Genomic DNA, 26,975 nt, shown 5'->3' with positions numbered 1-26,975 from the left:
GGAACCTGTGTTGTAACTGCACAGCTCTGCCCATCTACCGTCAGACCAACCGTAGACCCGATATGTAGCCATCTGTCCACAGAACCTGGTTTTCATGCACTGGAATTTCAATTTCACATACTTTCCATGTGTCATGAGCTATCATGTTCTTTTAATGCTTTTCAGCCGTTTGAAAAGGTGGAGACATTTGCTAGCTCACAGACCGTACAGTAACAGGCTCCGGGAGAGATTTGACCAGCAGGCTTGCTCAGCTGGGCGTTAGTTGCTACGTCGTTCATCAGTTTTCCATCACTGTACCACGTACCTGAGATAAATCAACTTAAAAAGAGGAAAGGTTTGTTTTATCTAAGTTTTGAAGGCTTCAGTCCACAGCCAGTTGATTGTTGCTTTGGGCCTGGGGCAAGTTATGAGAAAGACATGGAAGAATGCTTTTCACCTCCCCTTAGAAGAAAGACTATTGCCCCTGGGTTGATGCTGTTGGTGGTTTTGCAAAATGAAAAGAGAAAAGTCACAAGACCCTCAAGTAGACCCAGTTCATTTCCAAATGACCTGACAAGCTGGTGTGTCTACAGTGAGATTCAAGCCAATTAAAAGGAAACGAGATGAAGAAGCCAAGGGTGCCACAATGAAGGAAGTCTCACATACACACTACTGACAGAGAAATAGAGATCGCAGTAGATAAACTGGCAAGATATGCTCCCTAGGTCCTCGCAGACACACTGAGTACGTATTAGTGACTGAATTATAGTCATACTCATCCCTACTGAGTTTCTCACTCTAAGTTAAAATAACAACTACAGCCCATGAAATTGATGAACGTGGTCTCAGCTGTAGGCATCTTTCCTCTAAGATGCGTTTGATGCAAGTGAACCTATGCACATGTGTAAAAAAAAAATCAAATTTTGTCTCATATTATGACAACCATTTGTAAGGTCAGCATTTTCCTGACCTCATCTTTCTTTGTTCCCCCTCAACTCCATTTTTACATTCCCACTCTTTGTATTTCTATTTTACTTTTACATTGCCCACGCTGAGCAGCATATACATTTGTTTACATATCCATAATTAAAATACTCTGTTATCAGTAGTATGACTGTAAGGCGGAAAACCATTATCATGATGGTGGTAGGATGTGCAAGGGCAGTCATGTGTGTCATTCTTGCGTCTGACAGTAGGGCACGGATTGGGAGGAGTCCCGGCTGTCCTGCGGGGCTGGGAGAACCCTGCCTGATGACTGATCATGTGACTTTGTCCTGGACCCCAAGCCGGCCTCCCACCTCCACCGGTGTGACTTGCTGGGAGGACTCGCGGGACTGGCCATGTAGTCACAGTCACGGCCAAGAGTCCCGACAGCAGGGCACGAACCAGGCTCTGCCTCCGGAGGGGACACGAGCCCGCGGAGCAGGAGGCCGGCGGGGGACTTAGAACCTGGGGACTTCGTGGGGAATGGAATCTGGTCACGTGGAGATCTCTGCCCAGCACAAAGCAGAATTCCAGAGTCCCTGAAAGCAAGAAGGAATTGGTTATGAAGTAGGAAGCGCGTAGCTCCTCTAGACTACTCATTCTGAACACCACCCACGGCGCAACTTCCACAGTCCGAGAGCTCAAATACCAGCCAAAGGCCAAGCTGACTATAACCTTGTAACAAGAGCAGCTTCAGGCCTGCCTGTGACTCTTGTGTGCCCTTAGCCCCAGTCTAAGCAGAGGCGTGGGCTAATGATCTGTGAGTTCAAAATCCAGGGCCTCGGAAGGTCTGGGTTAAGTAGCTTCTATGGAGTGGCTTTCGCTTTTTCAGGAGGAGCTCAGCTTCCATACATTCTGTGTTTTCTCTACACTAGGATAGTTGTGCGTGCATGTGTCTGTGTGTGTACATGTGACATGTGATCGGTTGTGTGCATGTGTGTAAGTATATGTGTGGCATGTGTGGTGTATGGATATGCACGCACTGTTGTGTCTGGATGAATATGTGGCTCTGTGCTCTGTATGCATGCTGGTAGAAGTGGCTCTTGCACCTGGCCATAGTTGCTGCATGTTATTTAATTTGGCTATGGATGTTTGTGTATCTGCCTTTGAGGATTTGGGCTATTTCATAGGACTATGTTCAAACCATCTGAGAACAAAATACCTAAACCTTTTTGTGCTTTCTTTTGCATTTGGGGGCCATTATCAAGGTTTGGAAACATAGACAAAGGTTATGAAACAGTTAACCACTGAATATTGTTGCTGAGCTTCTTTCTGACAGTAATGCACTAATTGACACATTCATTTTAAGTGTATTTTTTTCCTGATTCAATAGAAAGGCTCTTGCTGTTCCTTTGGTGACTCCTAGGGTTTGTTGAGCATGTCCTGTGTCAGGCCCTCCATAGACGTGGGGGGGCGGGGGGGGGGGGTCAGCAGTGAGCAGAGCGGATGAAGTCTGCCCTGCAAGGCCCACACTGAATGGGACACCAACCACCATCCAGCAGCCATGCCCCGTGCGGGGCGCTGATAACTGCTGTGAGGCAAAGGGGAGCCAGCAGGCCAGATGGAGAGGCCTGGCCCGGCTCGGAGACGGGCTTCCTATTAAGACCACATCGAAACAGGACCCTGGGGGAAGAGTGGGAATGGGAAAATGACACATGTAAAGCCACGGGCCTCGTAGACGTCTGCACTGATGATGACAGTCCTGACCTAGCGGATCTCGGGGAGCACCTGGAGCGGCCCGTCCCGATCTGTGGACCACAGCGAATGATTGTAGGTCTGCTCATTTTAAAGTCTTACCACCGCACAGTGCAAACGGAAAGACTTCAGAAAACATGCTAGGGAGTACATTCGTATTATAACTGCCACAACGGTATGATTTCTTCTTTTCTCCTCCAAGGGTCCATCTTGCTGGGATGATGTCTTAATTCCGAACCGGATGCGTGGCGAATGCCAGTCTCCAGGATGTCCCGGCACGCAAGCGGTGAGTTCCCAAGCCAACAGACTCTGTAAAACAGGGGAATCGGTAACCAAGAAACTAGAACCGAGACAGAAATGCCAACCGACTTTCCCCCATCTATTCACCATAGATGTAAGATATCCAAATGTGTTAAAAACACACACACACACACACACACACACACACACTCGCAGAAAGCTCTCTCTGTAGTATTGCCTGACAATGTCACTTCTCTGGTGAAAACTGCTTTTGATGATGTGCGCGCGCGCACACACACACACACACACACACATACACACACACAATGTCTGCACTCTTCCAACTTTAACAACCAACACAGCAGGTGTCTGTGACCCCAGGAAGTCTAGAAATTTCTCCCAGCATCAAGCCAGCATTCCGCATCAGTGGACGGATGCCATGGAGTGGCCTTTAATTGAATTCTGCTCTGATGCCCTCTGCCTGGGGACCACTTCCCATCCCGCTGAGTCAGGGCTCTGCTCCAGCATGCCGCTCCCGTGCTAACGGCAGTTCCCCTGGGCTTTAAATCAGGGTCCCCACAGTCCCCCTCGCTGCGGGCTAGCGCGACCTACGGGGCACAAGATGACCCTTATTCTCCGCTTTGTGGGTAGTTGTGAAGGACAGACAGAGGGTGTGGGTGAAGAGCGGCACAGGCCAATGCAGGGCTGGAGGGAGCGGGTCTGCGTCCTTCCCTTGGTCTCCTCTCTGTGGCCCAGACGCCTTCCTGTCCACGCCCTGCCCTCTGGGGGTATACAGAGGCTTCTTGACACCAGCATGCTGGATTCCATTGTGTCATTGCACATGAACTTACCTTTGAGCCCCTCTATCCTCGCTGGATGCTGGGTGGTGGGCTGAAAGTGCCAGCTCTCTAACCTGGTCACCGGCCCCAGCCTAAATCTTCCCAGGGCTTCCAGCCACCAGCCAACTTACTCGCCTACCAAAAAGGCGTTGCCCTGAAAATTCCACAGAATTTAGGAATGGTATGGCTGGCATCGGAGATGCAGGCCAAACATATGGTGCCGAAATGAATCAATTCAGACTTCTTACAAAGGGTTGCTCATGGGCAGTAAAGAAGACTCTGAGGAAAGGGGTTTATTTTGAGCCTGCCAAAAGAAAGGGAGAGAGAGAGAGACAGACAGACAGACAGAGAGACAGAGAGACAGAGAGAGAGACAGAGAGACAGAGAGAGACAGAGACATAAATCTTATTTCCCCATGTGGATATCTTTTATTCATATCCCATATCATTCAAAGCTTTCTTCTCTGCTTTATCTCTTCTCTTTGGCAGTTTTCGACATGGTAGACTATTAGAAAATGTGCTGTGGCTGGCCAGCTATATAACTGAATCACCAGCCTCTGTTCTTTGTAACTTTTCTGTCTGTGTAAGCATTTGCCATATGCTTCACATAGAACAGATGCTTCTGGAAACGGACCCTAAGCTCTGAAGTTATTTTAAGAACAATTTTATTATTATTGTCACGTTTATCGTTTGTATATTGTGTACTTTTTAACCTCAAAAATCTTTGGGTCCAGCGTACTCTGACTGTATATCCTTTCTGAGCTGTAAATACTATGATGGTGCCAACACAAATGTCAGTGTTAGTTCTCAAACTGTCAGAGCCAGCTGGCAGCTCGTATCTCCTCTAAGGAACAAAGTCTGTCAACAGCAACAGGTACAGTGTTTGAGTTAGAATCATTAGAGGCGCCTTCCCCTGCCAGTCTGCGGGATGATTGCAAGGAGACCAAGATAGCAGCGGCAGGCGGCAGTCACACAAGCCTTCTCCCTCAAACTGGGGCTAGGGACCAAGAACACGTTCTTATTAATGCAAATGCTGAAGAGAGAAATCCTGGAGAAAAATAATGATGCACACGTCAATCACAGATATCAAAGCATAATACAGTCTGTGACTTTCCTACTGGGATAGAATTAAAGTCTATATTTTAGAGGGAAGAATTCTGAGGTATGAATATAGAGAGAGATGTATACTAATCTACATGTGATAGTTTACATAATACCTAGAAACAAATACATATATTAGCTGTATGTATGTGTTAAGGCATGCATGTAATCACTCCTCTATTCAACCATTTTTCTGTCCATCCTCTGGTATTTGTAACCTCCTGGTCTCCACATCATATTTACAGACATCTGAGTTTCTTTGAAAATCTATTTCAATTGTTGACTGGCTGCTTCTCCTATTTCTTGATGGTAACTGATGAGATATTATCATAATAGAATAAACAATTCTGTGTCTATGAGGACTTCAAATCAGGCAAAGGGAAAACTGTAGTGATGTTGAAGAATCATACCTTTCCCTTGTTGTATGTGTGACTTACCTCCATTGCTAGTGCAATATATATTAATTTATATCAGAGTGCTATTTCTTGCAGCATGGTCAGCTAAAATCTCTTTGTAGTATACATCATAGAAAAATACTAAATTGAATGATAAGATATGCATTTTTAAAATAACGGTTGTGCTAGTAAAGAAAATGTCTATGCCAAAAATTAAGAGGAAACTATTCCAGAGAGGAAACTGTGGCAACACCAGCCCGGCGCCCCCTGGTGGTAGGCACTGATTTCCGGGGCGGGGGGCGGGGGGGGGGGGCTGCCATTTGGCTCACTGCGCATTGAGGGTTAGGTCCTGTCGGAGTGGAGAGGGAGGTGATAGAATCCCAGACAAAGCTCAGCTCATAGAATAAGGTGCTCTCCTTTGTGAGGATGTTGGCAGAAGCCTTGCATATCTGGTTCTTGGTAAAGAAGAAAATGTTACTTCCTTTATCCAAATCAGAGCCAGTCAACATTCGCTCTTACTATGTGGTGTGTGAAGTCTGAAGCCTACCACATTGTCCGGGTATAAGTGTGCATTTACAGCACCAGACACCCCACTGAAAGAAACTCGGATCCTCTTGAAGGCCTGTGCCTTCCAGCGAGTCCTTGGATAATTTCTCAGATAATACTTCACCGAATATGAGCTAGTAAGAAGAAAAATCAGAAACCCTATGGAAATAGCCTGCCATGTCAGAGAAAAGTCACATCCAAACCTGGAAAAAAATTTAGTTTGAAATTATCAAGGAAAGAATATAAACATGCTTTCTGTGATATACCAAGTGAATAAGAAACAAGACTATCAGAAACTTCCGAGGATATTAAACACACACACAAAAAAAATGTTAGAATTCATGGTTATAAATATTGGCACGAACTAATTAATAAGCTAAATAGCAAATAAGACCTACCTAAAAAATAAAATCAGAACTTCCATCTACAATTTGACCTGGAAAAGATATCCAAAATGCAGCCAGAAAAGAAATGGATTTACAATATAACACAGAAGTTACAAAACACAGACATTTGAAGTTTCAAATGTTAGATGTACAGAAGTAAACAATAAAGAAACTATCTGAAAGGTATTATTTAAAGAAGTAATGAAGTAGAACTTTGCCTAATTTTCAAGAATCCCAATGAGTTCCAAGTAGCATAAATAAAACAAAAGCCACATCTGAATAAATCACTCGGGAAGTTTGGATTGTCAAAGTCAAATGCAAACCCCAAGCAGCCAGCATGGTGAAGACTCATTACCTAGAGAGAATGACAGTCCAACTGCTAGTTAATTAATCAACATGGCAAGACGGATGAGAAAGGAACAGTATCTACACAAAGTTGAGAGAAAATAAATTGTAAGCTAAATTATATTTGAGAAAAATCTTCTAAGAATGAAGTGTATGACCAACAATAAAAAGATATTTTCAGGCAAATAGAAACTCAGGAATTTGGAGCTCCAGTTGCACGACCGGATAGCGTGCAGTACTTGTAAGAAACTCAGGAATTTATTACCATCTACACCTTACTTAATTACCTTTTATTCTCTAAATTTAAAATGATTATAAAAGAGCTAAATTATTTTAAAATGTATTGCTTAAGAGAATAGAAAAGTGAGCAGATCCAACCATTTCCTGTCTGCTATAGTTAATGAACACTGAAAGAATGTTTGTAAATCCAAGGAATTAAGGTGCCCATGCTGTTGGATAACTGCGCTATGGCTGATAGTAGTTAGGCAGTCAATGTTTTAAAAAATGCTCTTCAAACAATTCCTCTGGATTGCAATTTCACAGTTTAGCCACAGTATTTTCTAAAGTCATTGTGTGGTGTTTACTTTTTCAAGAGGTGAGACTATAGGCATTTTAAAGCAGTTTATCACTTTTCTGAGTACAATTTTTACAGTCTTTTGGAAATAATATTGTCTCATAGCAATTTTAATTTGTATCATTTAGTATCTATAGACTTACAATTCAAGGGAGCAGAATCCTGAATTGATTCTTAATTAATATTTATACACTTAAAGATAGTCTAACAGGGTCATTTTAACCTTGGATTTTGAGAGCACAAATGTAAACTTGACCCTACTTCACTTTTAGATGGAGAAATCGGAAGCTATTTCCTCTCCTCATAGCAATCACAGTTGTTCTAAGACAGAGCATGGCATCAACTCTGAAGGACATCTTTGCGTCTTAGAAAAACAATCCCACTTAGCTAGAAGAGTATAAGCTTTAGGATTTAAAAGGGAATTAGTGAATTCATTCAGCTTTGAATATGACACAAGACTAAATTTTCTGTATGAAACCTTCATCCGTATATTTGGCCGGTAACACATTGCACAGTCAGGGTGTTTCCAGTGTCGCTGTGTAGGATGTGTGTTTGTCTGACAGGTACTACGTATACTAAAGTTAACCCCAAGGTCAGCTCCCAACCAAACTCTTGAAGTACAACGCCCCCCCTCAGACACCCCACCAGACCCATCTGGCTTCAATGGCACCTCTCGGCCTGAACCTGCCCTCTCCTTCCGCCCCGATAGAAGTGGGCAGGGTCAGGATGGGAAAGATCCCCTCAAATCAGAAAGAAAGCAAACTTAAAATTATTTCTCAAAGGAAAAGACATTCAAGGTCACTTTAAAGAGTCTCATAGAGAATGTTTTTTTTTTGTTATTTAGTAGCCTGTACCAAGAACTATGTTTTGTATCTTTATGAAGTTTACCTGAAATCTTAAGTAAAATTTGCATAAGTGAGATTATATAGTGCTTCCTTTAGATTATTTGATTTTGATAGAGCTTAAATTCATTTTCTCCAAACATTTCTTCTTATTAGGAACAGTGGAATAGGACTTCTTAAAATAGCTCCGAGATTTATTTCAAATGGAATTAGATACTTGAAAGTATCCTCTGGACCATAATAAACAACATACTTATTAAACTCAGTATAATAAATGGAGAGTTTTCATCTTACTCAAAGTGCAATTTATTTCTCACACTTTCCCCCTGTTGGGCTCGGTATATGTCAACTGGAACGTTAGTTTGAAGAAAAGTTAATATTCATAGTCTGCATCTCTGATTTCATCTTCTTGGGAGATGCCGACTGAAACAGAACGCATAGTAGATAAGAGTCCCCTAATACTGAACAGTTTTGATTTATAAGCCATTTGCATATTTTATGTCCAAAAAGTTTCTTATTAATGTTTTAGTTGGATGGAATTGCCGCCCTCCAAGGGGTCTGTGCTTCTCTTGGTTGTTTTCGTTATTGTTTCAGACTTTATTAGGATCTCACAGAATGAGCCTCGGGGTAGAATAGATGGTTCTTGTTGTTGTTGTTTTCCCAGTATCTGATAATAAGGAATGGTTGGTGTTGATCTGTTTTGGAAGGGAGCTCCAGGGTGGTCCAAGGGACCCTGCTGTGTGTGGGCACACAGGGCCGTCTCTGGATGCAGAGCACACACCGAGCTGCCGTTTGTGTGGCCCCAGCTCGTGTGAACTGCAGGCTGGCCAATGACCGTACAGACGTGTGCTTGCACCGTCTCGGCCCGTGTGGCTTCCCGGAATCCCGCCAATGTGGGCAGCAGAGTGCCTTTCGTGGGGGCCGGAGGTCAATGGCAAGCCCGAGGGGAGCGAATGGGTGCCCTCGCGCCCCTCTCCTTCTGCTCTGTAGTTGGCTGACAAATGTTCACCCTGCCCTTATAACTGTTCTCTCCAGTCATATTTTCTTAATTCTAAGTAAAATTGAATTGTGAAAGCTTTGATGTCAAACTCGGATTATGATTGAATGGTGTCTAAGCGTGACAAAATGTTCTCTGTTTTCTGACATGCAATTTGGGTGACAAACTAGAAACTTCTTATAGCATTTTTCAAAAACTGTTCAAGTGTTTAGACCCAAGGACAGATTATTTGTAAGCCAACTTTGGAGTACTTGATAAGAAAAAGTTCCTTTTGGAACTGTTGAGGTATTTTTATTCTATAACTAGTCAACTCTTTGCACAACCAGAATAAAATAATCAAACTTTTGGTGATTTATAAAAATTTAGTCATCTATTATGAAAACGAAAGCATCAGATTTAAGATTTGGGAGGATCTAGAAATAAAAAGGGTTTTGAGAAGCCAGGGCTCCTTTCCATGCAGTCTTCTTCAGTCTGTGACTTGTCTGGCTCTTTCACAAGCAGGTGGACAATGAAACCATTGTTTATCTCTGCCATGTGGTGGTTAGTGATTCTTTGTATGGAAAAGAGACCAGGTGCCAGAATCAGGGTGTCCCCTCAGTTGTGTGTCCCCTCTTAGGAGATTGCGAGTGTCTACACAGACGAAGCCTGACACCCTTCACACATGGCTGCACTTAGGAGAGCACCGTGTTCACATGGACGTCACATGGCTGTACTTGGAGATTGCTGTGTCCGCTCAGAGTGTGTGTGCGCTTAGATCACCATGTTCACAAGGGCTTCATGTGGTCACACATAGGAGATCACCGTGTACACATGGACTCAATGTGTACACACTTAGGAGATCACCTTGTTCACACGGGCTTCACGGGCTGCACTTAGGCGATCACCATGTACATAGGGACTAAGCGTCTGCACACGTAGGAAATCACCGTGTTCACATGGGCTTCACGTGGCCACACTCGGGAGATCACTGTGTGCACGTGGACTAAGCATGTGCACACTTCGGAGATACACAGCAGGCTCGTGGAGTGAGAAGAAAGGAAGGGAGAGTCGACAGTGGTGGAGCATAAGCCAGAGGCCTGTTTCCTGGCCAGGACCGATCTTTACCGTGCCTGGTGACTTATGCGGCCATCGTCTCAAGTTGGCTCTCAAAAGTTATCCAGGGCCATGGTAAAAAGTAATTCTTAAGATATGTTCTTCAAAAAAATTTACTTAAAACCAGTTTACAATGCAAACCATAATTTTACAGAGGACTAAATCCGTACTGAAGTCTCATTCACATAGGAGGAAACACTTAGCTCCTGATAGTTCCTGGGAAACAAACAGTTTGAGGTTCTCAGGTCATCCAGAGTTCCAGAAGGAGGGAATTACCATGGCCCTCAATATCAATGGGGAGCGTAAACTCTAAAGATCATGTGACATGAATGATTTTTTCTTTTTTTTTAGGTAAAGAGAAAAATGTTACATTTTAAAGACTGGAAAAGCAAAATACCTTTTGTAACATGTGTCGTTCATTGAAAGAAATAGGGTGAATTCTCATAACAGGAGAATATGTGCTGTGCCCAAAAGACTGACCTTCGATGGCTAGAGATCTAGTTGGGGAGAAGACTTCAGAAATGACTACAAGACTCAGGGAGATTGTAGGTTAAGAAAAACAAAAACATGCAAGCCATTCACTGCCCTTAGAGTTTGAGAGAAATTCAGGCGTGCAGAAAGATTTAACTGTGAGCTAAATGTTGGCAACTCCACTGACTGAGGAGAGCATAGGGAATCAGTAAGTTAGTGTTGCCACAGGGTTATTAGACAACCACAAAAACGTGTCTGTGCTGTGGAGAGAACACGCAGCCCCTGAGGAAGCAGTCAGAGCAGGTGTCGTGCGGGAGGCAGGCTCGGGTCCATCTCCGCGGACGGGCGGCATGCTGCAGGTTGGGAGGACATCGAAGACATGACGGCAACAAAGGTGTGGAAAATCCAGGCTCATTCGCTCCATAAATATCCACTGTCGGCCCGGTCCCTGCCGGACAGTGGGCTGGGCTCCTGTGAACGGGGACATTGTGCACTAGGGTGGAGCTCTCCCAGTCTGAAGGAAGAAAAGTAGGAGGTGTTCGGAGAACAGGGAGCAGGAAGCTTCTGGAAAGCAGCCTCTGGAGGGTGAGGTGGGCAGTCCTGAGATGGACTAGGCCAGGAGTGCTGACTGGCAGGACACGGGCCAGACGCTTCGCAGGGCTGACTCTGGCCGGGGGACGCGTGCCCTGCTCCGCCAGGGCGGAGGGCTCGGGTGGGCGGCCCGGGGGCTGCTCTGGCTTTGTCCGTGGCTTCTCTGTGGAGGAGGCTGGCATCATGGAGGCGTGCTCACCAGGGTGAGGAGCCAGCACCCCGAGGCTGGGACGGCCGGGACAGGCTTGCTGTAGAGTGATGGTATCAGAAGCAAGGAGTAAATCTGCCTTCATGGGATAAATGAAGTAAAAGACAACCTGTACAAGTTTTTCTACATGTGACTAAGGAGGAGTAAGAAACAGCCAACAAGCAGGATCATAGTATAGAGCAGATTAGAAGCGCTATGCTTTGATCGTATTGATTGGGTCATTAAGAGCAGCCATATGGTTGTTTTCTGTCTTAACTGTTCATGCTTCTCCAGTATCGTCCTCAGCAGGAGTCTGTTTAGTGCTTGATGGAGATTCCATCTTTATCTGAGGCAGCTCTCCTATCATGGAGGCCGCCAGTCTGGCTGATCTGCATTCAGGCCTCTTCCCCCTTCCTCCTTCCCAAGGCTCCTTTTGTCAAGTGTTCTGGAAAACCCAGGGTGTGGCCTTCTTGCCATTCACTTTTCAAAATACTAGAGAGGGAGGAGAATGGGTTCCTAGGTGCGGAGAGTGTTTAGATCCTCTGGGAACGCTTCCTTCTGGAGGACAGTCATGGCGGCCGCCTCTCCCGGCAGGCAGCTGGAGGGGCCAGAGGCGATTCACGCGTGGAGGGGCACGCGGCGGGGCTGCACGGAGGGGCCGTTCTCCTCCTGCCTTCGGCGTCACTAATCTCTGCTTCTCCCCACTCCCATAAGTCTTCCCTTGACTTTCCAAAATAAGTAAATACTCTGTTGAGAATCATATAGTTGTCAGTGTCCAAACATTTTCCTACCTTGTTCAGAACTATCTAGAGTTCCCTGGAACCCACAACCACCATATCGCTTTATAATTATCTGATTTATGAATCTCCTACTTGCCTTATAAAAATGAACCATTTTAAAATGCAAAGAACCATTTCTCCATATGCTTCTACTATTTTATTAAAACTTAAACCGTTTCTCTTAAGAACTGTAAAGGCCATTAAGTGACTTTACGTTAAGCAATTCAAGCTCACATCGTGATGCACATAAAGACCTCTAACAGACCCAGCTTCAGTTGAGTAATAGTTATAAATATTATTATAATGTATCTTTAGGTTTGAACAATTTTTGTTCAAAAATGGAAATGTTCATAAATGCATTCACTTCTAAGAAGAGCTATGATTCAGTTATGCACTTTATTGATGAGGTGTTTGTTTCATTTGAATACAAACAAACGTAAGCAGAAATGAGTGTGTGCGTTGTAGGCTTCGTTATGGGTGAACGATAAGAACAGAGCAGCCAAGCGAGAAATGCACATTGCATTGGAGTTGAGCAGAAAGGCTTTGTATGGATGACTTCTCTTTACTTCCAGGGAACATTCTACTTGAGAGAAATTTCCGGAAGAGTTGATCACTGCGGTGGTTAGTCACAGAGATGTAACCTAACAGTTCCCAAGACAGCCAGACCAGAAAGTTAGCTAGGATCCCAGCAAGCCACCACTACTAGTCAGGAAGTATAGTCCACTAACACTGGTTCTTAAGCATCATTTAAAGCATTGTTATTTGAAATCATGGAATGACATCACATTGAGAACTGTAGCTTTGTCTGAATGGGCCACACTTCCTTTCCAACTATTGCAATGGAAGTGTAGCTAAGCATCTGCCAGAGATATTCCAGTTGGTCCTCAACAGACAAAAAAATAAAACCAACGACCCAAACACTTCAGAATGGCGAGAGCTAATTTCTATTTAGAAAGAGAGGAAGGAAGAGAGTGCGAAGGCCGTGGGCAAATTAAGATAGTAAAATAAATAGTTATTACTCTCTGAATCAAATGTTGTTTATGGCTCAAGATAGAGGAAATGGAAAGGCTACCAGCTGGTAAGGAGTGCATGAACTCAACTAAAGATGCTTATAGGTTGAAGAATTCAATTTTAGAAACTCAACTCTTGAGATTAACAACAAAAGGCTTATGAGCCATGATATGTATTTAGTAGTTGATGCTCTGCATACATCCGTAATTCCATATCAATACAATTAACTACTCATTTCTTCCTGCTCTTAGCTGTCTTCCTTTTTCTCATTCATTTTGCTTCTTTTCGTCATACCTGCTTCTCTTGGACAGCTCCCAGTTTAGACGGCATTAATCAAAATTAACATCCTCATGGGGTTGTACTAAAGTGTGTGCTTGCAAGTTTTTTTAATACTCAAAGTTATTTTAATAATCAAAAGTCAGATCCTGGATTAAGAATGTAGCTCAGTGACAAAGCACTTGTGCAGGTCTTGTGTTCCATGCTGAGTTCCACAGGCAATAAAAGTTGTGTTTAATTCTCCTCCCTCTGGAGTTGGAGCTTGGTTGGTAGCAGCGGCTTGCTTCCAAAACACAGGAAACTTTTCACGTCGTGTTGTGCTGTCTCTGATGGCAAGCGCCCGGCCCTGCTGAGGCACGCACGCCCTGACTGCGTGTGCTCTCATGTGTGTCTTTAGGGGACATGTCTACCCAGAGCTCTCAAACATCTTAGAAAATGCCCAGATTTCCTAGAGGCCACCCTGCCAAGGGCGCCCTGGAGAGGCTACAGGGCAAGGCCGCACAGAGTGTCTGTGTGAAGGCAGAAGACAAAGAGCCCAGCCTCTAGCCCCTGCCATTTGAGCTCTTCCATTGACATCCACAATTTGAGTTTTCAAAAATCCCAGACTCAGCTTTTAAACCTTTCCACCATTCTCAAGTAGAGCAAAAATAGTCAGTCTCCACCAAATTGTACTGAAATTGTAGATTTATCATTAACATGAATGTTAAGAAAAAGCTTTAAAATTACATATCCAGAGTGTTCTTTACACGTGGGTAGATGCCTAAGCCACTCTCCTGGTGTTCTGGGCGGTCATGGAAGGCCACGGGGGATGATAGACACTCCAGTAGACATATCCCTTTGTCTATTTGGAAGTAAGTGTGAAAGAGGTGAAAATTAGAACTCAATGATTTGTTGGCCAGTGTTTCAGGAAAGCGTTAGACAATGATTTGTTGGTCAGGATTTCAGGAAAGCGTTACAGACTTGGAGTGAGGTGACTCAGGCTACGCAGGAACTTTTATGAGGGCCATTACCCTGGATAGTCCCATACATCAGGTGTGGTACATCAGCCTCCCCCCCACACTTAGTAGGTGCCATATACACCACATGGTCACACCCAAGGAGCTGCCAAGCAGCTCTGTGCCTATCAAGTGTGGCTCTTATTATGTCCACCTGAGATACACATGCTCTCCTGCTATTAAGGAGGCTACTAAAAACCTTAGAATCAAGGCAGCCTGGGCAGACAAGTCCACAAGACTTTGTCAACAAAAAGCCAGAATGGGAAGGATGGTTCAAATGCCAGAGTGCCAGCCATGAGCAAAACGGTTGAATGAAGGAGAACGAATTCAGATATAAACAAGAAGGATTGGAGGAGGGGCTCGTATGACAGCTCATTGAACGGGAGGTCCAGGACCACCAAAGGAAAATAACATATCTAAGTTTTGAAAGAACAATATGACACAAAAGCAGAAATTAAAATTGAACTCATTATTCACAATGACGGGTGTATGTTGTAAAGGTAGATGAATACAGTTGTTTGTTTGTTTTTTAATATACTTTAAGACTAACCCTTCAAAAACTCTGAGCTGTTTATACTGACAACTACAGCTACTTGAAAACGTTCTAAGGCAGATAATATTTTAATATTTTTCATGAGCTATGTTTTGCTCACAAGTGGAAAGGAAGTCAGAGAGTGTAGATTGAGTTTGCATTCGCAATGGTGGCTAAATGAGGAAGGCATCACTTCACATAAACTGCTGGATAAGCTTCCAGCTACCTGGGGTCTGACCTGTCCTGACATGTTATTTATTTAGTTTTCTCCTCTTCTCTGGCTTCATATTTCCTTGAAACATGAAGCAATCAACAGGAGTGGTGGCTCTTCTAACCATCCACTGACTACAATCTCATTTCCTTCACCAGAGTGTTTGAGAACAACCCCCCGCCCCCCACCCCCAGGATGGAATAAATAGGACAAGCAGTAGGATTCTCATTCTAGAATCCTAGGACCAAAACTCAGATAGCACACGACTGACACACTCCCAGCGGCAAGTAGACTCTAGGGGAAATATTTTAAACATGCAATCTAATTTGGATGATAACATAGCACATTTTCCCATAATTATTGTCATTGTTTTATTGAAAATACAAGGACATGGAGGAAGGACATGGAAGGAAGCTGACTTTCTTCCCATCCTCTGAGATCCTTCTGGTGGAGTCCTTCATAGTGCGGACCCTTTGGTGCCACAATGTCCAGAGTATCAGGTCTGAAATTATCACCTAAACCTCCTTCCTCTCCTGAACTCAGTCTTAGTTCTGGGGGATTACCTGCTGTAGCTTCTCATAGCTTTTCATGCTCCAGTCATTCTTCCTTTCCCATCCTTCCTTTTCTGGCTTATCTAGAATTGAGAAGACCAAGACTGGATCACATCATGGGCCTCTCTCTTCTTGCCTTGGTCTATTTTTCTCTTTCATAAGGGTGAGTACCTGAAGTAGGCAGAGTTACCCCTCCTGGTGAAAGGACTTTCCAACAACCAATTGCCAGACTGTGGCCCAGTGGGGCTGTTGCTAGAATGGGGCTTGGGGACAGACTAGGTGGGGCCGTCTGAATTGCAAGAAGCCATGCAGCATGTTTTAGTAATGCAGAAGGGGAAGTAACAGAATGTCACGACTTCTGCGCTACTAGGAAGGAATTGCCGTGTTTTCAGAGGTTGATGTCAGCCCCTCTGACTTTTTGTGTATCTGACTAATGTCTATTCTTGTATGTAACTAGTTTGTCTAAAAACTCTGGATCTCCTCTCCTTCGGTGCTGGGCTAAATTTATACCTCTCCTTTGTGGAGATGCCAAGCCTTTAATCCCCTTATATGCGTTCCCCTTCCACTCTCTCCCTTGGCCGCCTGACCTGTGGGCGCAATCCAAGGTGGAATGGGGGCCATGGGTAACCTCGGTTGCGTGTGGCTGCGAGAATGCCCTCCCCCTCCCCCCCATACTCGCCAAGGAGGCCAGGTACGCATGGACATCTGGGAGTCAGCTTCAGGAGCTTCCCAAAGTTTTATTCAGGGGAGGGGTTTATATAACAGTAATGGTGGGCAGGAAGAGGAGGGACTAACTGGGTATTAACGATTGGCTGGTGAACTGTCCATCATGGTGATGTCACGGAACTTCCCACAGAGGCGGAGATTGCAGTCCCCCCACGAGACACGTGCTCACAGATGAGAGGTGGGGCTGGTTTGGGGGAGGTTCCAGACCCGGGGAGAAGGTAGGCGTGGCTAGCAGCCAAGCAACCCCAGGTCTTAAAGGTATAGCCATCCCCGACACTTTGGGACCCAAACTTCTTTCTGGCTCTAGCCTGGTTGGTGTCACCAGCAATCAGCTCCTAAGTGGTCTTGATCTTTGCCCATCTTTGCATAGCTGTAACATATCCACCGGTGTGTCCTTCCTCCCGGGATTTATACTTGTCCCTAGCTCCTTGTAAGCCGTGTCATGTGAATATGTAAAGCCAGGTCTCAGGTCGCTTCTGTTCTGTGTCAAGGGCTGGTGCAGAGTCTCACAGATTAACAAGAATAGCAGCATCCAGAGAGGAGAGATGCAGAAACAGGGGTCAAACACCTGGAACATTTGTGTGGTTTCTTTACACGTCAGTACCATGTCATCTCCTGTAGGAAAAATAGAGAAATTAAGCCATGTCCTTCGAGCTCAGGAATTCACCCGATTTCTGTGAGCTTCAGACAGGACTGCAGGCTTGAGGAGTCCTTCAGAGACAGTGCCTGAGATCAGCTGTTCCTGTTTATTTTCTGCAAATGCAGACCAGATTTTCAGAGAAAGATGTGTTTAAGACAGAATCACCCAGCCAGTTTAAAAAAAAAAAAAGGAAAATAAAAAGAAATGTGGGAACGGCTGATTTGGCAGCCGAGGGAGCTTGTTCTGGGTAAGTTCTGTGGACTTCACTCGTAACTGAGAGCTGCCGGACAGGGCACAGAACACACGGGCCCCACGCGCCGATGCCCTTGGGGTAACAGCCCCGCCGTTCATGTGGCAGGTGCCATCATGGCAGCGGGGACGTCTTTCCAGAGGAACCTCTGATGCATTCTCTCTCGGCGCTGAAAAGTCATTCTGAGCGTTGCCCTGCCTCCGCTTGGCTCCGTACCCAACCTTCCCCTCCCCCGAGAGATCTCTGCTCTTCAAGGTCACCTTGAGGCCGATAAAGGAACCCCCTCTCCTGCCTTCCCGTGTGGCAACACCAGTTCCACTCTGAGACCACAGCTCCCACCTGTCCCCATGGATTGTCCCGGTGGCTCTCGTGTCGTGGGAGCCAAGGGACGCCGGGCTCTGGTTCACGGGTGCTATCCGCCTCCTCCGGCCCACCACCCCGGGTTGTGGCCTGCACCCTAAAGCAATGACGTGCACACATCATTTCTGACTCTCTCTCTAAGAAGCAGCTCGTTCTTTTCTCCTCTACTTCTAATTTCCTAGAGGCAGCTTTCCAGAAGTTTCCATACACGACTCCACGGGAACTCAGTGCATGGGGGCCCAGGGCCTTGTGCTTCAAAGGAGCTATAATGGGCACGGAAGCCCCCCAGCCCCTGCATGGCCGCAGCCCCCTCCAGTGCAGAGCCCGGGCTCCACTCTCATTTGCCGTGAACCAAAGTGTCCGTGTGGAAAGCGTGACGCAAAACACCCGCATACCTGTTCCGACGGAGAACTTAAGCTTCTGCCTTGTGGGAGACAGAAAACGGATCGCAATTTTAAAACAGCAGTTGTTCTATCCGCTACCTATCGGGTTAGAAGCAATGCACTGTAGAGTCGTGTTTTATCTAAAACACATTATCAATAAACAACCAAAATTTTTATAATACCTGCTCCTGCTAAAGAGCACCATTGAATCCCTGTGAAGTTCTTCCGGGAATCTTAATGGCATGATAGCTCCTAGTGTTTCTGACCATTTTTCTTTCTAGTTTTCAGAATCTGGGTCAGAGGGATTAGAAAGAATACATTTCTTACCACCCAGGAGCATGGGAAAATATAGAAAAATGAAAGCATTTGCTATGTGTAGGAATCACACACAAGTCAGTACGTCTTTCTTCTTCCCATTGCCCCTCCCTCCCTCCCTCCCTCCCTCCCTCCCTCCCTCCCTCCCTCCCTCCCTCCTTCCCTCCTTCCCTCCCTCCCTCCCTCCTTCCCTCCCTCCCTCCCTCCCTCCTTCCCTCCTTCCCTCCCTCCCTCCCTCCCTCCCTCCCTCCCTCCCTCCCTCCTCACTTCTCCTTCCTTTCTGCCATTCCTTTGGCTCCTTTTTCCCTCTTCCACAGACTTTCAGCCCCTGGCCTACATGGACAGTCACCTAAGGTCTGGAGTGCAGAGATAAACACAGAGCATTTCTGACCTGCTATACTTATAGTAACATGAGACAAATGTATAAACATGCATTGTTACTCTTTCTAATGGATCAGTACAATTCCATTGTGTATATACACCACATTTTTTTGACCCACTAGTCCATGGAGGGACATCTAAGTTGATCCCATACCTTGGCTCTGGTGAATAGTGCTGCAGTAAACATGGTTGTGCTGATCACTTTACTGTTTCCTTCTGTGAACTCTTCTGAGTAGATGCCCAGGAATGAGCCTGCTGTATCATACGGTAGTTCTGTTTCGTTGTTTGGGGAAACTCCGCACTGCTTTCCACAGTGGTTGAATAAGCTTGCATTCCCACCAGCAGTGTATTAGGGTTCTCTTTTGGCCACATCCTCACTGGGAGCTGTTTTTGTTTGTTTTCTTGATAATGGCCATTCTAACTGGGGTGAGGTAGAATCTCAGTGCTGTTTTTATTTGCATTTCTTTTATGACCAGAGGTGTTGAGTATTCCTTCCTGTGTTTTTTGGCCATTTGTAAAGAAATGAAAAGACCTGGAAAAAAAAAAAAAACTTAGGTGAAGTGAAGTAAGTCAATCCCAGAGAGACTAAGGATTCATGTTTTCCCTTATGTGTGGCAGCTACATTTAGCTTACAAACTCATAAGTAAACACATGGGGTGACATGCGAGCGTATACAATGGTATTCACTGAAATGCGGTAGATTCAAGGGAGACATCAAATAATGTGATTCCTTAGAAAGACAAAATCAAAATTCAGTAAAATCAAACACCGGGAAGCAGGTGCTCGCAAGGGGGGGCTGTGGTCTAGAGGGAAGGAGTCAACAAATGGAGAGGGGAAGAGGGCAGGTCGGGGAGCCCTGCCTGCCCCTGGGAGGCTGTGGCAGCCCCTCGTGGCAGCAGAGGGAGGACTGCGGTGACCACCCCTTCCCCTCCGTGGCCAGTACTTCCAGGGGCACCCAGGAACCCCCGGGCTGGGGACGCTTGGATAAGCTCGATACGCCCCCCGGGCCACGCCCTCCGGGCTTCCAGAGAGTCTAAGGGCACCTATGAAGAACGGTGGTGTTGCAGTGTATAAATACGACCGCCAAGAGTGCCAAGCCTTCCAGGTAGTGCGTTAAGCCTCCACTGTGTGAAAATGATGACACAAGAACAGACACCTAGCACAACATCGTGATTTCTGCTTAACCTACAGTTTCAGATACTAGGAATATACTGCTCAATAATCACGCTATTGCAGGGTTTGCTCATTTAAGATTCATTTAACATTTGATGATAGAGAGCCATGCGCTCAGAAATAAAATCATCCAAATAGGTAAAGAGTATTAAGGACAATTATGAGAATTTGCGCCAACTTACATATCGCTCAGATAGATAACCAGTTTGCTCATTATGTATAGTTTTCCATACCGATTGTAAATTGTGTTCCTTTTTTAAGGCAACCTTGAAAATACAGTCTGTCAAGATTATATGTGCTTAATTACCATTGAGAATTGGAAATAATAAGATGCTTTAAAAATGTCTTATAATCCAGAGTCTTCAAGTCGTTTGGAAATGCCTTTCCTAATCAATCATGATGGAAGGAATCTGCTTTCAACCACATTTCCAAAGAATAAAGTATGAGCACTTGTCATTTGTTTTCTACTTGCTGTTGAGCTTGGAAAGTCTGATTTCCTCCCTCTGAAAGTTTCTGGAAGCCGTGCTACTTCAGATCTTTCCCGCAGGGTCCCTGTGTGCAAGGCAGGACAACCAGCTCGCAGCAGGGCTCGCTGAGCACGGTGCCTCTCCCTGGGGTGCCCTTGCCACGCTGAGCGTTGGTTTATTTTGAGATGAATGCAACTTGTCTTATAGAAATCAAAAAAGAAAAAGGAAAGCTGAGCGACTGAAAAGGTTCACTCTAAAATCTAAAGGCCCACGGTCTCTTGCTGTGTCCGGCACAGTTTCAGAAAGTGATGAATTTGATTTTCCTCAAAAACATATTTTGCTCTGCTGAAGAAAATATCTGGATTAATTGGACACCAAAGTCAGGGCCTGTTGCGTCTCTGCTGAGCAAACTTACGTTAATGTTCCTAGTAAAGAATTAGCATATCCAGTGTTATACCAAATGGGTTTCCCCAAAGTTATGCAGTATTTAATTTTAGTTTCAGTTGTTAAAATGTTCAGTGTTGTATTGAAGGTCCTGCTTCTCAGTCATTTAGTCTGAATTAGATATTTTTCATACTATTTACAACATATCAATGATGGATACACAGATCCATTTGTGTCATCAGGACACTGTGCAACACACTCTTCGTTCATTTCCACATTTAATCGCAATAGAACCTCCATGTGGAGAATACAGGTAGTATTCAGTTAGACCTGCACACCTGGTAGTTCCTAAAGATAAATTTCTGACCACTTTTGATTAACCCCACGTACTCTTAACTACTATGTAGAAGGAATTTCATGAAATGTCTCTGTATTAAAGTTTCTTATAAACACCACTTAAAATAATATTTTGCTTTTTTTATGAGACTGAACTTATATACATAACACCTATTTGCTAGTAATGACCCAATTTGAGCTGACTTATGTAGGAGACACAAATTGGGGCCAGTGTTCAGTCAACTAAGTGGGAGCTGTAGCTGACAAGAGCGTGCGTGTGTGTGTGTGTGTGCGCGTGCGTGTGTGATGTCTGCCCTTCACGTCTCTCTGTCACCACACACTCCAGGGAAAGCATGAGTAGAAGGAGCTCCTGAGAAATGGGGAATGAAGACCAAATTCTTGTGAAATTGGACGCATGTATCTCCCTAGTAAAGCGCCAGTTGGATCACGTGGCCCAGTTGGCTTGAGGTCAAAGACAACCTTCCTAACTTCACCAGGGTTAAACGTTGATCTCAGGGTTGTCCCCCCAACCCCCAGTGACCAGGAAGTGCAAGCAGAGTGCTCCAGCATAAGCTACACGACCCCCATCACCCACTCTAACTTTCCCTCACAATGCACATGGCAGAAACGATGCACCAAAGGCTGGCCATTCTATGGCTCTTCCCTCTTGTCCACGGTGGGAGATACAGTGTGCAGGGCAGGCAGAGAACCCCAGCAGTGCACTCTGCCGTTACTGACACCAGAAGACAAAGATGGGGAGAAGGTCATCTTACATCAGAGAGTTTGCTTTTGCCAAAAGACAGGCTAGAGGGATGGGGGGGGGTCACAATGTGTGGAGAATCCATGGGGGAAGAAATGCAAAGTGACTTGCCGCCCTGAATCGCGACACATCTGGTATTCATTTGAATCAGATTCGGGTGTGAGATGCACGTGGCTCACAGAAAAGTATCAGAGAGAAACAGACATGTCACTTTTGCTGTGGGTTCACTTTAAAAGAAAAATAAGAATTAGTCCCACCTTTTATTTCTTTGGCAGAAAATTGCCCTATAACGTAAGCTGACTTTCATAAAATATCAGCAAATTTGAAATGCCAGATGGAGACCTTCATCCTGGCAGTTTTGAACTGTTCTTTTCCATTTTAGAGGCAAAGAATGAATACTTATCTTGTCAGTTTATGTGCTCTATTGTACAAAGGCTTTGCTTTCTGTAAATGAACGTCAGTCAATTTAGAATAAATTGATTCCCCTCTCGAAGAATGGAAGAATAGCCTAGTCTACAAGTAGACGCTTTCTATGAATGTGCCATTTACATTTGATTTCTGACCTCTGTGTTCTCTATTGATTGTAACCTATAAGTATTCATATTTTCAGTCATGAGATGTGAAAGTACTCCGCTTACTATTTTCTCACCGAAGGACTTTCCTATATTATGTTCTTTATATCTGAATAACTCCCCAATTCTTGCAGCTAAAATCTTATAGAATACATTGCAATTTGCCTCAATTTCAGAGAAGTTGCTGGGTGAGTCGTTAAAGGTGATAGGGGAGAAAGGAAGGGAGTGGGAATACATTGAAAGTAGATTCAGAAATAAGAATGGAGCTGAGAGGCTGCAGATTACAAATGTCATTTCTGCAAAATTAGACTGGGGCTGAAACAGGCCTGGGAGAGCGGGTGATTACCACCTGAACAGAGCTGGAGTTTCCCTCTGGGTAGACGCCTGCGTGAGCAGACTGCTTCTCCCCTGCCCAGTTACCTGCTATTTGTAGATCTTTCTTCTTGAGCTGTTATCATCATGCTTAGCCCCTATATTGTTACTACAAGAGGAGAAAGAATAATCTAGAATCTCAAAGGAGCTATTTCTTTCCCTAAAAGAGCGAAGCTCAGTGGTATACTTGTTATGTCTGTTCTGTTTCTCCAAGTGACATGATTTGGTGATTTGTTAACACAAAATTGGAGAACTCATAGTCAGCAAAATCTTGCCCATGCCTTCACTAGAAAAAATGCTTGGCAATAAGTCTGAACCGTTGGCTTCTGCTTTTTTAGAAGACTGATGGCAAAAATTCCTGTCTTAGATTTTAAGTTGCAAGTTTACTACTCAAGGCAATGCGGTTTAAAATGTATATTTCCTACAACGCTATGATGTTGTTATTTTTCAATGTACGACCACAAATGTGCACAGGTAATTGCATTTGAAAAATAATTGGAAATATCTTTGAAGCCGCCTAATTTAGGGGAGTAAAATGAGTTAACGGAGTACTGAGCAACGGAGGAAAAAAATGGGGAAGACGTGCGATGGCATGGCGCAGACTAAAGTTTGTGTTGGTTATTCATAATGAACAAAATATATATAGTTGAGGAACCAGACAGAGACCAAATGATCAAAGCTGAGCTCTTGGGGAGAATGGACACCGTATGTGAGGTGAAGACACGTGGGCAGCGTCTCACAGTGCCTGTGGGCACGCCACAGAGAACACCAGGGTCACAGGAGGAAAAACTCAGAGGGAGGACTGGTTCTGATCAGGGACCCCAAAAGGACACACCCGCCAGAGGCCGCAGGTGTTTGGGGGTAGAATGAGGGCTAGAGGATTGGGGAGTGTGTGACGGGCATCGTTGACAGGATTGGTAGAGTCCTGTTAGCTAAACCAAGCAGCAGTTTTCTGTCAGCATTTCTGGATTTCAATAACAGTATTGCCAGAAGACATTTATTACTAGTATACACAAATTAAACTTATAAACATCTTATAAGATCTACCCCGTCATTCAGCTAGAAGAATTCTGTTTAACCACATATATTTGTCTCAATGAATATTACAAAGGATCAAAAGAAAACAAACAAACAAACAAAACCACTCAGCATTGTATTTGGGCTCCAACCTTAACTTTCATTCCCCCACTTCCCTTTTGCCTTAAATTATTCAAGAACCGTGCTGCTCTGGTAGTGGGTTTGTGTTTATTTGGAGGAAACTTCTAGAAAGAATAGTTTCCTGGCTTATGAAATGTGATCATTCCTATACACTTTCCTTTCCACTTTATACCGTTTTTATTTCCAAATTTCCGTTTGCCTTCCAGGTTTCCGTCTAAGCTCCTCTTTGTGATCCTTCTTCAACAATTTATTTTGCTCCTGAACCCACAGAAGTATTTTAAGGTTATCTGGATTTCTTTGATTTGTGAAACTATTAAAGTTTTCACTATTGTAGTCATATTCCTATATCTTTGCTGATATAATTGTGTACTGTTAAAGGCTATGTGAGAAATATTCATATTAGAACACCAACAACTCCCCACCCCCAGGAAGGAGCATGGTATCTTTTTCATGTACTATGCTCTTAGAATTTATTTTTCTCTAGTTATTTGTCTGTCTGTTGTTTAGTTTCTTTTTTCTTCAATTGGGTAGTGTCCTATGCAGAGTTTTGTTTGATATCCAAGGTAGGCTATTTTATAGTGACACCTGAAAATATATCCATGGTTATAATTTTCAAACTTAGGCTGTGTGTGAAAGGCTTTCATTCAACTCTCTCAAAATGACATGTAAATAGAGCACCTGGTAGTTTGGGATGTGTATTGAGTCTGGTATTTTAAAGGGTATTCAAAATTTAGTGTTTGTGGAATGAGGTTATTATAGAGAACTTGGGATAGCTGTAAATTCAAATTGATTTGGAACCATATTGCATGCCTTTGGGAGACACAAAACCATTTTCCTTACTCTTTTTTCCCCTCTCAACATCATATCATTAAGGTAATAATGTTGTCTGCCAGAATTTGTTGTGATGAGCAGATGGATTACTAATATTTTGTTGATTGATTTCTCACTCAGCTCTGCTATAAAACTTAATTGATGATTCTGCCATCAACCATTTAAGTGGCACCTATTAAGTTTAGACCTGGAGACCATGCAGAACTCTTGTCCATTAAGCTTGGCTTTCCATTAGCTGTTTTCACTTTCATTTCATTTCATTTTCTTTCTCTGTTTTCATTTCAAGTGTATTTGGAAAGTATATTTCATTTTCAGAAATATATTCTCAAAATTCCTCCATAAATATGTCATGCTTTAAAATATGATTCTTTGGGATAGTGAGATTTTTAATAGCTTTGATTTCTTGCCTGGAATGTATGTAGTATTAGGTTATGAATAATATTGTTGTTATTGTTAATATTAAATATTTTTCTCTAGATTCTTAGAATACATAGATGAATGCATGGCCTTTCTTTAATGTGATACATTTCTGTCAGGTATGTTTTACTGCATATTACTCCAACATGACCATTCTGTGTTCCCCTTTATAAAGACATAATTCATTATCAACAGAGAAATACGTACCAGAAATCTTGCTTTACAGGAAAAGTTACAATTGTTTACCTTAAGTGTCCTTTCAACATGTAAAATTTTGAATACTGCCCAAGAGCTCACCTCGTTGTTCCATTCATTCATTAAATCAATCAAGGCTCACCTGTTTAAGTGTGCGGGGTATGTGTGTGTGTGTGTGTGTGTGTGTGTGTGTGTGTGTGTAGATGTATACCAACATACCTGTCCTGCTTCTAAGTCCTAGAAGTGCAGTGGTGACAGGAGATAGTTGCTACTCTTATATGGACATTATATTCTGGGCAGATTATCCATTGGCAATGGATATTATCTAATGAAAACCAATGGGGATTCCATCATAGAGACCAGTGTTGAGATCGGCTGCTGCCTTAGGCTGAGGCTCAAGGATCTATACCATGACCTGAACGGCAAGAGGTGAAAGGCAGCAGACATGGCATCTTCTGTGAGGACCGTGGCTGTCTGTGCCGCTGGAGGAGGATGGCCAGGGCGCCGAGTGTGCCCTCAGACTCCAAGGCACGCTCACCTCACAGGGCCGGTGAACTAGGGCAAGAGTCTGCTGCACTGCACCTTCCGGGGGGGCCGGGGGGCTGGAAAACTAACGGAGACTGAGCAGAGAGGAATTCAGTCTGGTTTATACCCATGAATAGCAAGTCTGGTTTACATTGCTGAGAATTCAGGATAAAGGCACTATTCTATGCTTGTTTTACTCTCCCAATTGTCACTAGTCCATTCAATGTCGTCAACAAGTATCTAGAACAAATTAATGTAATATGCCCTCGTATTTTTAATTAAATTTAGTGATGTCATTTTCAGCATCAAATATGAATCCATATATACCAAACTTATACTATTTCTTGAAGGGCCTTAAAGTTTTATTTATAGACTCACATTATGGGGCTGGATTTAGAAAATAGGATAAAGCATAGCCTTTCTCTCTATCATCTTCTAACTGTACATCTAGAAGCTTGTAGAGTTAATTTTCTCCCCCAAAAGGTCAGGTTTTCTATATTAGCAAAACCCTCCCAGGGCCTTAAAGTAAACGGAGCCCAGGGCACTTTTCCTGAAGCTCTTTCTTCCGTACAGCCTAAGGCTGGCTTGGCAAGAGAGCCAGTTCAGTGTGTCCACCCAAACAAGAAGCAAGGGAGAGTTCAGCCTTCGTTTCTGCTTTGATTTTTTCCCCCTTTTCCCTAGCAATTTATATTCCTGATGTTTGTAGAGAAGGAGAGGAGAGAAAGGAAAGAGAGACAGACAGAGATAGAGACAGAGACAGAGAGACCTGATTTGGGAGTTTTATTGACTCCATTCTTTTATGGTTCTTCTCTTGCTTAAGAAAAGTGACAAGTCAATATTTAGTGACATAGCATGTCTCAGCATATAAAATAACACATCTTAGGAAGCAAACGTTTTTGTCTTTATTTTTTGCAAAATTTCCAAGTAGGACAATTTTCCTGGTCTTTTACATTGTCCTATACTGTATTATCTTTGTTATCCATTAATGGTGGAATGGGCACCAAACTAAAAACCACCAAGAACTTATCTGGGAAGTAGTGCATGTTTAAAATCTGTGCCTTTTCTCTCTTTCTAATTTAGTTACTTAATTAATTTTCTTATGATATTTATTT

General features: G+C 43.9%; 1 protein-coding gene across 1 annotated transcript in view; it reads left to right on the top strand.

The window, feature by feature from the left end:
- The window catches only part of Prkn (parkin RBR E3 ubiquitin protein ligase), an 884,626-nt gene that overhangs the window by 457,217 nt on the left and 400,434 nt on the right, over positions 1 to 26,975 (top strand). The window contains exon 6 of the mRNA XM_048354412.1: positions 2,861 to 2,944. Within this exon, the coding sequence (XP_048210369.1) occupies positions 2,861 to 2,944 (84 nt within the window). The remainder of the gene's footprint in view (positions 1 to 2,860; positions 2,945 to 26,975) is intronic.

Source organism: Perognathus longimembris, chromosome 9 (genome assembly GCF_023159225.1).
Source record: "Perognathus longimembris pacificus isolate PPM17 chromosome 9, ASM2315922v1, whole genome shotgun sequence".
Taxonomy (NCBI): Eukaryota; Metazoa; Chordata; class Mammalia; order Rodentia; family Heteromyidae; genus Perognathus; species Perognathus longimembris.
The sequence above is the reverse complement of the archived record's forward strand: the minus strand, read 5'-3'. Positions and strand labels throughout refer to the sequence as shown.